Genomic DNA, 15,876 nt, shown 5'->3' with positions numbered 1-15,876 from the left:
GTCTTTGTATAGTAGGGTACACTCCAGCCAGGCAAAAGCACAAGGCCTTTAGGGGTGTTGCCTAGGGAGCGCCTCATTTAACCCCTAGGTCAGAGGTTCCACACTCGGTATAGTTGCATGAGGACCTTTGCTTTTCACCTAGCACAGCCCCCTTTTGCATGTAGGAGAGTGATTGGAACCGGGAGATCTGCTTCCGCCCAGATCACCCTTGCTAAATTGGGATATGCCAGTTTTAATAGTAATATCTTTAAAAAGTAATTCAAAACAGCATTTGCTGCCTTTTTGCCATTACTTTGGATTTAATTTTAATGGCAATTTGCCATTATATGCCAATTTGCCTCTTACCAAACTGTGGTGGCCTTACTTTTTCAAAAATAAACTTTTATTTTTCATACCTCTCTGTGAAGTTGTATGATGTTCCCTACAACAATTTACTCCGCCACTTTAAATTCTAAGGTGCATCCACTGAATGTGCTTTGCAAGTTTTACAATTGGAAGTAATAATGGGGAAATTAACGCATTCCCTAAGGATGCAAATAAAGTGTTTTTATGAAAAAGTAGACTCACATTATTATTATTTTGGAATATGAGATACAATCACCTGTTTTGTAATGTAATTTGTTAATGCTTTTGTCAAAATGTATGGAATGCAAATTGATTATTATACCAATAGGATAACATGAATTACCTAAAGGATTATATTGCTCTTGAATTTTTGTGATTTTACCAAGTGACATTCTTAAGTTTTTATCCAAAGAAGAAAAAGTGGAACTCTGCTTGCACAATGGGGATCTCTGGCTACCTCCTGCAAAACAAACCCTACACTGTCCCAACCACTTCTGTCTAGAAGAGTATGGCATGGTCTGTAGTGGAAGAGAGAAACTGGAAGAATTTATCAGAGCTGCCTTTTGACAAAAGCCTCTCTACAAATTCAGAATAAAGGCCTGTTCAGATTATAATATCATCTCCAATGCTAGGGTTATATGTTTTAATACTCCCTCCTACACTGTTTTTTTAAAAGTTGTTAAGTTTGAACTAGCATGCTAGAAATAAAGAGTATACTCTACATCTCCCCCATATAGATTAGTTCAGGAGTTCTGAAACTGTGGTCCCCAGACTACCAAGTAGACCACAAGCTTCATGCAGGTAGTCCTTGTGTGTCTGTGAAGAGGAGCAGTGGCTATAAACAGCAGATGCTGGTGGAGTGACACCAGCCTTGTGCCGCTTTGTGAGGCTGGGAGCTGATCTGAATGAATTGCCCGGTGAAACATTCAGATCAGATCCCAGCCTTGCAAAGTGGTGCAGGGCTGGCAGGGCGGCGTGATCAGTGCCCCCTGGAAAAATGTGCCTGGGGCCATCGCCCTGGCAGCCCACCACCACGTTACACCCCTGGGTGGTCCTACTCAATAGTCAAAGTTGGTCTACGGGAGCGGGGCATATGGGATCTTGTCCATTGGCAGATCCAGTTCCAAGTTCCAAGTTCAATCCCCTAGTTAACGCTTTCAAAAGATCTCAAAGGAAGCTCAGTCAATTTAAAAGACTGCTGTACATATTGCCAACCATCTATGGATATTTGACGTAAATATTTTACAGTTCAATGCACTAATTACCGTATTTTTGCTCCATAAGACGCACCTAGCTTTTGGAGGAGGAAAACAAGAAAAAAAATATTCTGAATCCCAGAAGCCAGAACAGCAAGAGGGATCGCTGCACAGTGAAAGCAGCAATCCCTCTTGCTGTTCTGGCTTCTGGGATAGCTGCGCAGCCTGCATTCGCTCCATAAGATGCACACACATTTCCCCTTACTTTTTAGGAGGGAAAAAGTGAGTCTTATAGAGCAAAAAATACGGTATACTGCTTCTTATTGTTTTGATACTGGCAAACCAGCAAAACATGGCCATCTGTCATGGATGCTTTAGCCGAGATTCCTGCATTGCAGGGGGCTGAACTAGACTATGGCCCTTGAATCCCTTCCAGCTCCATGATTCTATGGTATGGTGAAGGTGTGCTATATCTGACGCAAAGGAAACAAATATGGTTCAGACGAGTTTTTTTTAAGAGAGTCTCTTCCATTAAAAATGTGATATAACAGTCACATAGACAGCTGCATAAAAACTGTTGACACTGACTAAAGTAGCAAACAAGACATATACAGCCTTTAATAAGAAAGACAATATCCAAAAGAGCCAAGTAACTGATCATGAAATAACTAAATGATTAATAAAAATAATCCAAGGCTCTGGCTGGCAAAAGGGACTGATGTGGGAAAAGAATATACTATAACTGCTATTTTTTCCCCTTTTATGCTTCTTCTGAAGCATCCATTACAGGCAGCTTTTGATGACAAGATGGCAAGTTCAGTTGTTGTTTTTTGCTCGGATCCAATATTGCAGCTTACTTTACAAACATTGACATAAATAGTCTTTGGAATGTGCAAAGGAGCATGTTGTAATGCAGTCTCAAAAGTACAACCTGTTGCTACTTGGAACCTTACTAAAACACAGGTCACTTGGTTTCGCTCTTAGTATGGTTCTATCTCATCTTCCTTGCTGACTCACATTCCTCTGCTAAATAAAATTTAAAAAGTTTAAATATTAAAACATGACATTAGAATGATACACATTCTACAACATGCAAAATAAATATTTACTCAATTCATTTCTCTCCCTCCCCCCCCCCAATTCCTAGCACACTTGTATGTCACTTTTAGTAATCACAGACTGCTGAACTCTTTTTCCACCCGTACATTTTGGCAGACTGTACCCACCTGCTTTATCTATCCCTACAAGTGGAGTGGCTTTGAACTCTCTCAAGGAGAGGGAACTTCATGGAAGATCAAATGGGGAATGAAAGTAGACTGAAATTGTCTCATATTCTATTCCATAACAATTAAAGACTGAGAGCAGCTGGACTTTGGGGTCACAATGACCCCGAAGAAAGGACCACATGTCCAACATGTCTACAAAGGCTTTAGGTCTCAAAAGGGCAATCACTTCCATCCCAATTGCAGAACACTTTTGAAATGCTGGGAATCTTTGCATACAATAACTCTCTGGGCAGTGTACCAGGGCCAACAGTAAATCCCTTTTAGGATACTTTAGCTTTGGGATTCTTCAATTACATATACCTTATGGGGGTATAAAGGAGTCCCCAAAGCTAGGCCACCGGGGGAAAACGCATCCAGGTGTCAGGGTCTCTCAAGCCACTTAAGCCTGCTCAAAACTTCATGATGATTTGATACAAATATGTAGATGGTCCAGTTATCAAACAAGTTTGTTCTGTTTTTCAGAGAGTATTATATTCATGGGTCACTACCATCAGGGACATCAATCATTTCCCCATTACCATTATATAGCTATTTCATCTTTCTAATAAAGGCAGTAACTAGGATGGAGTCACAGAAGAGCAAGCAACCTATTTATTTTGTGTAAGAGCTCAGTAAACAATAGCATTTGCTTCAAGCTCCTGTTTTATTTCTTTTAGCTTCAAATACAAAAATACTGGTGATTTACAAAATGGCAATAGCATTGAGGGGAAAGAGATATTTTTCCTTCTATTAGTGCAGTAGCAATTGGAGTCAAGGCACCTCCTCAGGAACATGAAGAAAATAACTCAGCTGCAGCTACAGGAGTTAATTAAAGGTAGAAAATATCATGCATGATAATGAAGTCTTGTTGCTCATTATAATGCTCTCAATTTTCATCTTACACCACAGGAAATATTTTGTTCAGTTCATTCTAGTTATTTCTATTTGGCAAGAGGACCTAAATTTAAGGTTACAAAATTCATTATGGAGCTATGCTCCATTGCTCTTAATAGCTGCACCAAAAAAAAGGGGGGGGGGAAGCATGCTTTTTCATCATCACATCATTATTTCATATTGAAAATGGACCTCATATTGAAAATGTAGATCCCAGTGGTGAAATTCCGCAGCTACAGTTCAAAGTAAGCTGGTATTCTGGCACTACCCTTAGTAATTGATGGAAGGAAGCATAGAGGGTAATTTCATCCCTATCATCAAATACCTGTTTTCTGATCTTTCAACATGCCTGAGACAGTGGCACAAATAAAGCATTTCATCCGAAGGATTAGAAAAGGGCATATTGCAAAAAGAAAAGCCATCTCAAAAAGCCACACAGCCGGGCCTGGCTCCTACATATACAGTACAATACAAGGAGATATATGGGACTCTGATGTTTTATTGGTTAGGGTAAACATGGAGAATTCTCATTCTCAGAAGGCAAGAAGGTAGCAGATATATGTAAGTTTCTTCTGAACTTTTGTAAACTCACTGAGGTCCTGTAGCATTCCCCATCACCCCCCCAGCCCATTACCCTTGCAACCTTGGAAATTCAGTGCATTGTAGACCCTACGTCAAATCAATTAACACTGTATGCATGTATAAAAATGGGACTCGTTTGGGGACATTGCATGTTCTCCCAGAGACCAGTCTCTCAAAAATTACCTAAAGGTTTGAAGTTTTCAGTGCTGAAAAAATGCAACCAGTTTTACAATTCTTAACATTTAAAATACAAACAAAGTTAGTAGTGTGAACACTCAAGGAAACAAGACCAGCTTTTAAGTAGCGAGGTGAGTTACCACTGAACAATGCATCTGTATAGAGATGTTGTAATGACCGAAAAATGAGAATGTATAATGAGCTGCGCTTGGCTTTCTGCCTATTGTTTTAAATATGTCATAGGTCTTCAGTATGCTTACTGGGGAAAGACACTTACCCCAGCAGAAGAAGGTAAAACTGAGTGGCTTTGCAGATTTTTGGTTCCTCGCTGTTCAGAGACCCTGTGCACGCTGCAACCCGCTGCATCGTGTAAATGGGACCTTTCCTGCTCAATACCAGAACAGCTGTTTGGTGCTGGCAGGCAAAGACTGACTCATGTCAAGCAAACTGCAGCCTTTGCAGTGGCCTTTATGCACAGGAACATACCAATCATTCCACAGGTACATGACAATATGCATCTGTGGCCAAGCCTGAAAATTGCAAAGCCCCTTCTGGAACAGGAAAGATCCTACAATAGATTCTGGTGGAGTCCAAATTGGGTTATGTCCAGAAAAGAACCTCCCAATCTAGCCAGATTTCTGCATTAGTTAGACTTCACAAGGGGAGCAGACCCAACTTGTTTATATTTCTAGAGTTGAAACCTAGCATATTTTATAACCTTTCCAAGTGGGCACCATTTTGTTTCAACCTAAATATGGACATTGACAAGACTTTAATGAGCCTGCCAGTATCTTTTGTGCATGCAGTGCTACCCTTTCCACTATTAAGCCCAGCAAGTGGGGGAGTTTTCCATAGTGGAACTCTGAATTAGACTGACAATATAAGCTCCTGCATTTTCTTAGAGGCAGCCATCTACTTCAGACAAAATAAGCACCTATTTCCACACTAAACACTGTTGAGAGTAAATTGCTTTGTACTTTCAATTCTCTTACAGCTGGAAAGAGGCATCTATGTCAACCTTACACAGTTTGTATTGATCTCAAGTGTGACTCAATCCCTTTCATTCTGCTCATTTTCTCCTATTCGTTGTGTCAGAATGATAATCAGAATAGTAACACACAACAGGGACTTATTTTGGGGACATATAAATGAGAGTGTTTCTCAGCTTAAAGAAAAATATGGCAAGCTGTTGACAGAGGTCTATTAAGTTTTGGGGGGTGATGTTTTTAAAATCTTCCAAAACTAGTTTCCCTCTTTTTTTTTTTAGGGTGACCATTGATTATTTTTGGATATGACATCCAGGATGTAAAATAATATCCAGTGATAACTGAAATCTATTGGCACTTATTCACTTTGTTTCAATATGTACATTGAAAGCACTTCCATTTAGTTCATTTTGAAGAGATTTGCTGAGTTCTGAAGCAGCAGGAAAAAACAGGGACTCAACACTTGTGATTAATTCAATGAGATGGGCTCATGGGCTGATGCAAATACTGGAGGAAATGGATGTTCTTTCTATTTTTAAATGAAAAGTGAGGGCGGCAATGAGTCAGCATGTTTCATGCCTGACCATGCTTGATCCTCAATCAATTTTGCCCTCCATTAATAAGCGATTTTTTTTTTACATGACCAATTACCTGTTTTGAGGCTGGGACTGAACTCTCTGCTAGTCCTGGGAGGCTGGCAGGCCTCCGGGGCTGTCTGTGCTGGAAGGGTTCGATACTGAGGAGGAGTCAACTCTTCATCACCAGAGAAGCTCCTCCGCACCCCACCTGTCATGGGGACGCTCGACAAACTGACAGGCTTCTTCCCAACTGGTATCTTCCTCTCTAAACATCAAGTCAAACTAAAGTAAAACACTTAGATCAAAGTGTGTTAAAGCAACTCAAGACTAATCACTCACTGAGAAAGGCCTCCAGTTGGTGCTCACTGGACTTATGGACACCTCGGTGCATGCCCAGATCTTCGTTAACTACAGCCAAAGGAATTATTTTGGAAAGTGATGCTGGTGACTCATGGCAGAGCCACAGAACTCTATGAAACATCCTCCTATGACAACACATTTTCAGGAATCACCTTAAATTTACCACTCTCTTTATGGAAGAAATACCCTTAAAAGCAAATTTGTTAGTGAAAAAATTGGTGGTTTCATATTGCTCGTCTCACCTCTGGGTTTATTCCTCAGTAGCAGCTTAAAATTACAGGCTAAATTTTGTGTAAAACCTGCAAACTAAGGGTTTTCATAAAGTCACACCAATTAAGCACATGCTCTGCTATACAAAAAAACTACTTTCTACGATACCTCTAATCCCTTGTCTCTTGATAAGTAAAGAGTGCCTACATGACCAATCTGAAGAGCTGCTCCATAAAAAATGCAGATTTGCCACCCAAAAATCATGGGGCAAATGTATTGAAACTTCAAAAAATAACCCTGAGAAGCTATGTTTACTGAAGAATTTCTGTGTAGGTGGTGGTAAGATCTTACCTGTGAATTCCTGCTTCAACAGGTGGAAGAAGCTTCCCTCTATGGAAGTGACCCTCTCTGACTTGACTCAGAAGGCAGGACTCATCAGTCAATGATTCTGAGAGGCAACATCTCTCAGATCATGAATGGATATGTAAATAAAAATGTACAGCAGCTACTACAGCACACTAATATGAGAAAAACGAATAATATGATAGCATTTGAATATTCTGTGATGCCCTTGACTAACAAGTGTTTTCATGCAAAAATGCTTGGAGAACCAAAAAAGCGTGGTCCCACCTTCTGGGAACACACATCATTTCCACCCAAAGTGTGGCAGGTGGGTATTCTATTTTCCATGTTGTATTACTAGAATGGGCTCCATTTTATAGCATTTTTAGTATTAAATTCACTGCAGTATGTTTCATGCTAATAAAACCTCTGCCAAGTTGGAAAAAAGCTACCTCTGCCAAGTTGGAAAAAACCTCTGCCAAGTTGGAAAAAAGCTACTGAGGCTCTTTGTGAACTGTCATGTTCTACCTAAAGTAATTTGTATTTCAAGCTTCTGCCATGGAAGGTCAAAGACAAGAATATTACAGTAGCTACTGAACTACTGCAGATTTCTGCATTTTGCTCAAATAGGTCCTTTATTTTCTCAACACACAACACCACAATGGATGTGAGCTTCTTCACGTATTCATTAAATGCATGAATGATTAGGCTGCTATTTGCACTGAGAGGGAAACTCCCATTGATGCAGAGAAGCGAAATCCAGACCAAGACTATACAATGGGGAGCTAAGCAATATAGTGCAGGTCACGGCCCCACAGCTGTTTTCTTACAGATTCTCCACAAGGAGCTGTCACCAGCCGTGGTCTAAAGCGTAGTGGGGCTTTAGGCATGTAGTCTCTCTCGCTCATCCCAGCTTGAATATAGATTTAAAGGATGAGGGTCTGGAAAATGTTTTGAAGCCTTAAGAGTCTGGACATTTACCTTTCACCTAGTTACTACCTTAAAAAGAACTAAATTGTGAACATAAAGAACATAATCCCTAAAGAACATAATCCCTAGCACTATCATGACCTGGACCCATCTCCACAGGCCATCTAGTGGTTAAGAGCGATAGACTCGTAATCTGGGGAACCGGGTTTGAGTCTCTGCTCCTCCACATGCAGCTGCTGGGTGACCTTGGGCTAGTTACACTTCTCTGAAGTCTCTCAGCCCCACTCACCTCACAGAGTGTTTGTTGTGGGGAAGGAAGGGAAAGGAGAATGTTAGCCGCTTTGAGACTCCTTCAGGTAGTGATAAAGCGGGATATCAAATCCAAATCCAAACTCTTCTACCTGGGTTCCAGCTATGGAACTCTGAGCTCTCAGAACCTCCTATCTCGGAACCTTGGGAGGGGTAACCTCTGTAAACTCACTTCAGCCCCTATCTGGGCATCTCCACCTAAGTGTGAAAATACTCACTCTACCCTTGAACTGGCTTCTCCTGGAATGAACTTCTTTGGCAGGCTTAAAGTGGAAGCCGACTTGTTCTACATCTTAAGGCAGCCCTGTTCAGGGAAGTTTTTAATCTGTGATATTTTAGTGTATTTTTGGTTTCTATGGAAGCCGCTCAGAGTGGCTGGGGAAACCCAGCCAGATGGGCGGGGTACAAATAATAAAATTATTATTATTATTATTATTATTATTATTATTATTATTATTATTATTATACCAGTACATATGAGTCTATGTGCAGCGCTGGCTTGCCTGAAGCACTCCTCTGGCCGACAGGTATGAATGCTGCTTTTTCCTACACAAATCCTAAAACAGGCTTCCTGTTTGAGGCTACAGCTCCCATCATCCCTGGCCACTGGTCCTGATAGTTAGGGATCATGGGAGTTGTAGGCCAAAAACATCTGGAGGGCTGAGGTTGAGGAAGCCTGCCGTAAAAGCATCACTTCACCTCTCTTCCTGGTTTTAAGCATCTGGCTTTCCAAACTGACCAAAGACATGCCAAAGTACTTGTGTGCTTATCTGATGTTAGGTGTCACAGTTTCTTGCCATGGGCACATCAATGAGCAGAGACTGGCAAGTGCTTTGCTTTCTCGCTCCCTCTGTCTGGCTTAAATTTGGGAGTTGGGCTTGGGCCGAGGGGAGAAACAGGAGAAAACAGAAAATGGTAGTAGCTGCTGCATCCTAATAATCAAAGTCAGGATCAGCTTGGCAGATGCTACACATGCCTTCTGAGCCAGGTGATGAGGGTATCCTAGAGAGCAGAATATTCTCCCAATTCCAGGAAGCTGTGCTTTGTAAAGGTGGTACTCTCACTTGGTAACGACATTCCAATACAAAATATTCTCACTGTATGCTTGCTAGATTAGTGCAATTCATTTTGTCTACTTCTCAGACATAGGTGGTATAAGCAAAAAGTCTTCATCATTACAATCTAAAACAGCTAGTGGTTTTTTTGGTCAGCATTAAAAAGTACTAAAGTTCATGAAAGTCCTAAACCCCTCACCTTGTATGTACTAATATTCCCAAGTGAACTAAGCAGCCATCGGAAGAAAGTGCAAATTCCTTTTATTTATTTATTTTTGAAAATGCTTATTGCATTATGTAGCTGTTGTAGACTGCTTTGAGGCCTCTTTGGCTAAAAATCAGCTTATAATTCTTAATATAAATATAATAACCATGACTACTAAATGCTTGTAAGAAGAAAGCACTGTCGTGAATTAATCCAGCTGCATTGGTTTACAGCTTCCTACAGTTAAAGCATGGTAAATAAATAAAGCTTTCTTCAACTTAAAATGCCAAGAGTCAGAGCAGAAAATCAATATACAGTAGGACTAATCAGACTAGTTATTTCCATCTCATAATAAACAGAGGCAGATTAATACCTTTCCTTTTAGTTCACTGTCAAATAATACACATTCAAGGAGTTAGGTCCTGCCACATAAAATAAAGCATTTTAGCTGAACTTCACCTAAGGCTCCAACACATTAGGTTTTTTTAATGGGGTCAGATCAAAGGAGAAAATCGCTATAGAGCAAAGTCAAAAGCAAACAAAGAGGATGAAACAAGAGGCTTGCTCCACAATAGTCTCCATGGTTGTTAGTTCCTCCATCTCAGAAGAGTTCTTTAAATTAAGGGTTGAGCTAAGAAAGGTGCAGAAGGAGTAACAAGCTCCAACATCATTTTAGCGTCTCATTTTTAGCATACAGGTTTTGTCCTAGCCTTATTACTTTGAAAATGTCGATAGCCTTCTGTGAATTTACAATTTGTCTAACTCTAAAGCAACGCTAAGGAGCTTCATTATTGGAATTAATGACTTTGCATTAACTGTCATGATAAAGGGGAAAGAGAGAGTTAAAATATTTGTAAGGTAAAGGTAAAGGGACCCCTGACCATTAGGTCCAGCCGCGGACGACTCTGGGGTTGCGGTGCTCATCTCTCTTTATTGGCCGAGGGAGCCGGCGTACAGCTTCCGGGTCATGTGGCCAGCATGACTAAGCCGCTTCTGGCAAACCAGAGCAGCGCATGGAAACACCGTTAACCTTCCCGCCGGAGCAGTACCTATTTATCTACTTGCACTTTGACATGCTTTTGAACTGCTAGGTGGGCAGGAGCAGGGACTGAGCAACAGGAGCTCACCCCGTCACGGGGATTCGAACCGCCAGTGTTTGAGCCTTTCTGGAAATCCAAAAAGAAGAAACATTCCATTTCCCAATAAAATAACAGAATTCAAGCTAAAGAATGTGCCAGTTCTACAGGGCAAGATACAGTATGTTTGCAGATACACCAGGATTCACCTTCCTTTCCATCCCCATTCATCTCACACACGCTCCTACCTGCTTCCAGATACAATGGACTGGTCATGCTCTCCGTTTGTTGTTTAATATAAGTGGGAAACTTTCAGAAGGAATTTGGCTGAGGCTACAATCCCAAACACGCTCAGGTAAGGCTATCCACTGGTTTGTATGTTCTACTCCCAAGCTTACTAATCCAGTTTTAGCAATGGGAACAAGCACTGAGATTACATGTTTCTTCCTCATTACTTGCATCCTAGTTTAACCAAACCAACATTCTCTGCTGTTTCCAAACTGGTTTAATACTGGTTTACCAACAAGGATCTTAAACCAACTTCAGAGTTTAAAATCCTGATTGCTAAAACTAACATTAAACCGCAGTTTCCTGTTTTGGATGTAACTATTAACTGTGGTTTTATTAAACCAGAGTGTAAGCAAGGTGGAAGGAGGATATCAAAGGTGGGAGGGGGTGGTTCCATCACTTGTTTCCAGCTCCTAAAAATCATGGTTTAGCAAACTGTAAACCAAGTATCTGAACCAGGCCTGTGGGACTTGCTTCAGAATAAAAATACAAAGGAATACAATGTACAATGGATGTAATTTCAATTCTAATGATTTACACTACCTGGAACTAAATTAAAAGTTCCATGTAGGCTGAGCCATTAAGAGAAACTTAACAGCTCAGCTGTAATGTGTGCCTGTCCAAAATAAAGTTTTCAAATTAAAATCTAATTTGGCTAAAATATAGTACAATTTCATTACACTTCCCTACGCAAGGAAGTCTTTCCAATGTTTCAGACCCTCCATAGGTATTAACTCTATGGATCAATCTTGCCAGCTCCTGTAGCCACAAAAAGCTGTCATCTTTCAGATGAAATACCAGCATGAAAACCAATCGAGCAAAATATAAAGAATGCCAACTTAACCTTATAATGGTCAAGACACACAATAAAACATTCTATGCTAAAGTTCTTTTCTAAGCTCTCACTTCAAAAAATAATTCTTCATTTCTGTTTCTACACTCACCCTCACTTTACTCTGTATACTTATTATAACCGATTACAGTATTCTCTAACTTTAGATTGAAATTAATTCTATGTCAGGCATAGGCAAACTCGGCCCTCCAGATGTTTTGGGACTACAACTCCCATCATCCCTAGCTAACAGGACCAGTGGTCAGGAATGATGAGAGTTGTAGTCCCAAAAACATCTGGAGGGCCGAGTTTGCCTATGCCTGTTCTATGTGAATCTAAAAAAAGCATTAATTTTTAGTTCTATGAACAACATGGCTTAATAAAATATATCATCTATCTTATCTTGGTGAAGATGACAGTACTACCCTAAACAAAAATTAATCAATCTCTTATTCTGGAGAGAAAAAGTTTTCTATGAAAGGACCTAAAACTGAAACCAAGATATTAAGCAGAAACTACCACAGAGTTTGCTTTAAAAAAATACTTATATTTGCACTTTATTTTATTTCACGTGACAAAAAAAATACTCAATTTAAAAAGTTTTCCTTGTGCCATAATGCACTTTAAGCTTGAAAAACATTTCAACAGAAAGCATCATTCGCAACCATCATTTTTCCTGAGAGAAAAAGGCAGTTTTGCAGCAAGAAGGTAAAAACAAATAATTTCTGTTACCCACTTTTCTTGTGTCCTTTGTATTGTTGTGACTTTGACTTTTTCTTCTGCTTTGACGAGCTTGACTGACCATCTCTTGATGCTGAAATATATGTTTTTAAAAAGAAAGTGAATTTAAACACCTTTTTGTGTGCTTTGTGTTTCAGAAGCCTCGTGGACAGCAGCACCTATATTCAGTATAATTCTAGCCCTGTGCATCTTGAAAGTGCAGAATATTCTTGAAATTTTAGACAGAGCCCCTCATTTCTTTTAATATCACATTATTTGATCCCACATTTGACAAAGTGATTATAACGTGATAGGAAGCAAAATGATCCAGATGTGAATTAACAACTGTGTTGCAGGGTAGTAAACTACATAGAAACATTCCCCCAAGTCAGGAATGATTAATACTTTCACGTGTAAAATCATTTTACCATACAAAATGCACACCATCTGGGCCAATCAGAGCCATTCTGCCTTTTAAAATATGCTTAGTACAACTGATAACTAATAGAATCAAGCTGCTAAGCCTGTTATATGACTCTACTATAACTGATCATTGTAAGGGCATCATTAAAAGACTGCAATGAACCAGAGAAATAAACCAAAAGTCAGAACAATAGGATAAAAATATAGTAACAATGCAAACACATACAATGTTTATCTCTTTATTGTATATTTGTGAACTACCTTGAGGGGCAGGTAAGAAATTAGTTAATTAAAGGAAAAAATGCAAAATTACTTGCTAATCTACATGACCATACAGTATTCCCAATAATACTGCATTAAAAGCAACTTGCTTTCTTATTTGCCTTCCAAATATCAGTGGTGATCAGGGAGATAATAAGACAAACACCCTGAAGTACTACTGACTACAGAGGAAAACGGATTGAGCTCTGGAGTATTAAGCAAATGGCATTGTGTAAGTCCAAGCCGATTGCCCAGACTACACCCTTGCGCTAGCTGGTAACCTGGCAGAAAATAGATTGAAATCTAAAAATAGAAACAAAGATATGAAAATTTTTACCATAGAGAGGTCTGCTACATTTCAGCTATAGAAAGTTCGGAGAGAAATTAAGGGCAACTTACATTGTGACGCAGGAGGCTGTAGTTGGTAACCCGTTAGCTGACACCATCCTACAGGGTAGAGGTCAGGAGATTCACAATCCACCCACTGATCATATTCGTCTTCCCAGCCGTCAAAATGTATCCTCAACAGACGGTGAATAATACGAGTTACTGTAGCCACACATACTAGGCGAGGTTCCATGAGGTCCACAGCCTCCAGCTTCATTGAAACATGAAACCCATGGTTTGGAACTTCCTGGAACAGATATGTAAGACAAGCACATCATATTGCTTTGAAAAGCAAAGTTTTGTGATTAAAACATGTCCACAGTCACCTCTCCCATAACGGAACCTTTCTCTCTCCTGGTACATTTCCTGACACTTGTGAGCACTCTCATTCTACCAAGGTATGTACCCTGTTTTCCCGAAAGTAAGACATCCCCTGAAAATAAGACCTACTTCCAGTTTTGCCTCTCGCTGTAATATAAGGCATCCCCCGAAAATAAGACCTCCCTGATAATAAGGCCTCCCCCGAACATAAGGCCTCCCCGGAATATAAGGCCCCCAAAGCTACTATAAGGCATCTGACTCCTCTGGACCGTAGTGGCGGGTGCCGTCACGCAGCTCACTGATTGGCCGCAGCGCAGCCAGAGCTGTTCAAACACTATGAGGTCTCTTTAAATCAGAGAGCCTGCGCCGCCGGCAGGACAAGTTGCCGCCTGCTGCTCGCTCTGCCCTAACGGAGTCTGGTTGACTCACAATTACCGTCTTTCCCCAAAAGTAAGACATTCCCCCCAAAATAAGACCTAGCGCATCTTTGGGAGCAAAAATTAATATATGACACTGTCTTATTTTCGGGGAAACAGGGTAGTAACAGATGATCCAGCACAACACTTGGGATCTCCTAGAGCTTTCTACCGGACCTTTAGTTCACTTTGGTTATAAAAGCTGGGTTCATGAGATCCCAAGTCAAGTTACCTGGTCATGCTTTACTTTAGCTGTCAGTTGGTACTTTTAAGGTGGAATGGAAGCTTTAGTTAAATAGGCTCCATGTGTGTTTTTCAGTGAACAGAAAAATCTGGTACATACTTAGGTCCACCACTGACAGCCATCCAGCCCCAAGGTAGTGGTAAAGCTGGAACGAACCACAAGATAGGATACCATATCAATATTGCCTAAATGATATATCTGTTGAGGGTGTGGCCCTTTCAACAGTTGTAATTTCCTAGCACTTGAATCTCTAATATATTCAGTTTTTGGAAACTGAAGTGTGGGCTTCAGAATGGAACCAATGATTTAATAAGCTTTTCTTTAAAAAAATTAATTTAATTTGGTACGGTCATGCAAAACAAGACTTGCATACATGACATAAAATATATGAGTTTTTCAGTGTTGCATATCCTCAAGGAAGAGAGGCACAGAAATGGGTGCATTCACTACATCCCAGCTATGATATTCCTGTTCCAACTAAAGGTGTTCATATAGCATTCAAATGCCAATATTGCAATACTGGGATAACTCTTTTCCTTCTTCAACCACCATTGCATTTAATTAGTCTTAAATCCACAGGGTGAATCTACTGAAAGTATTTATCTGCCAGTACTCTTTTCTATTTATAGTTAAGATTCTTTTCTATAACAGCTACATGTGAAGACATTTTCTAGATTCTATGGGTCTGCCTACAAAGGAATGAGCACCACAAATTGTAGGTACACTACAATTGTGGAATATTTTGGTCTTACCTTGTTAAAGAACTTCACAGGGGCTGCTACTGAACCCGTTTCCCTGAGGTAGTCAAACCATTTGAAAGGTAGTTTTGCATAACCTACAAGGGATTAACAGTTATGTAGTAGCATCACAAAAACATTTGCCCTGATCTGTACACAGACACAGACACACACTCACACGCATATACAATCTGCCCCAAGCAGTTTGATAACCATGGAAGGACAAGGTATACATTTCTTAGAATAAACTATGAAGTTACTCCTCCCAAGTGGGATCATCAGTCCATCTAGCCCTGCATAGTCTACTTTGCCAAAAGCTCTCCAAGGCATCAGATAGAGGTCTCTTTTACCTTATCAGAGATCCCTTTCACTGCTGATGCCAGGGACTCAACTGAGGGCCCTCCAGATGCTGCCAGATCACAACACTAGTTGGAACACTTACTGGGGGTGAAGAACATTGGAATCCAGCCCTAGAGCCTCTGCATGCAAAACATCTCTCACTGAATCATGGCCCTTCCCTCAGCAGAAGTGCCAGAGTGCAATAAAGGACCACAAATGTACAGACAGATCTCTGAATAAGAGGCCACCCCACTAACCTTAAATGCAAAACAAAAAAAGCAAAAAACCCTTGACACCCACTGACAGTTTTACCCTGCATGAATTTATCCAATTCCCTTAGCTATCTAAGATAGTAGCCTTCACATATCGGGCCGAGAATTTTACACATTGTCATGCGA

General features: G+C 40.3%; 1 protein-coding gene across 12 annotated transcripts in view; it reads right to left on the bottom strand.

The window, feature by feature from the left end:
- Positions 1-15,876, bottom strand: part of MBTD1 (mbt domain containing 1) — a 119,694-nt gene that overhangs the window by 6,336 nt on the left and 97,482 nt on the right. For 5 of the 12 annotated variants that reach the window (XM_083727973.1, XM_083727977.1, XM_083727968.1 and 2 more), the window contains 4 exons: positions 15,155-15,237; positions 13,434-13,668; positions 12,367-12,444; positions 6,097-6,288 (listed from right to left, as the gene is read on the bottom strand). In XM_083727973.1, coding sequence (XP_083584099.1) covers positions 6,097-6,288; positions 12,367-12,444; positions 13,434-13,668; positions 15,155-15,237 — 588 coding nt within the window. Of the gene's footprint in view, positions 1-2,129; positions 2,568-6,096; positions 6,289-12,366; positions 12,445-13,433; positions 13,669-15,154; positions 15,238-15,876 lie in introns of those variants that run through there. The other 7 variants (XM_083727970.1, XM_083727969.1, XM_083727978.1 and 4 more) reach the window with 4 other exon arrangements.

The sequence above is a fragment of the Podarcis gaigeae genome (genome assembly GCF_964106915.1).
Source record: "Podarcis gaigeae genome assembly, chromosome: 2".
Classification (NCBI taxonomy): Eukaryota; Metazoa; Chordata; class Lepidosauria; order Squamata; family Lacertidae; genus Podarcis; species Podarcis gaigeae.
The sequence above is the reverse complement of the archived record's forward strand: the minus strand, read 5'-3'. Positions and strand labels throughout refer to the sequence as shown.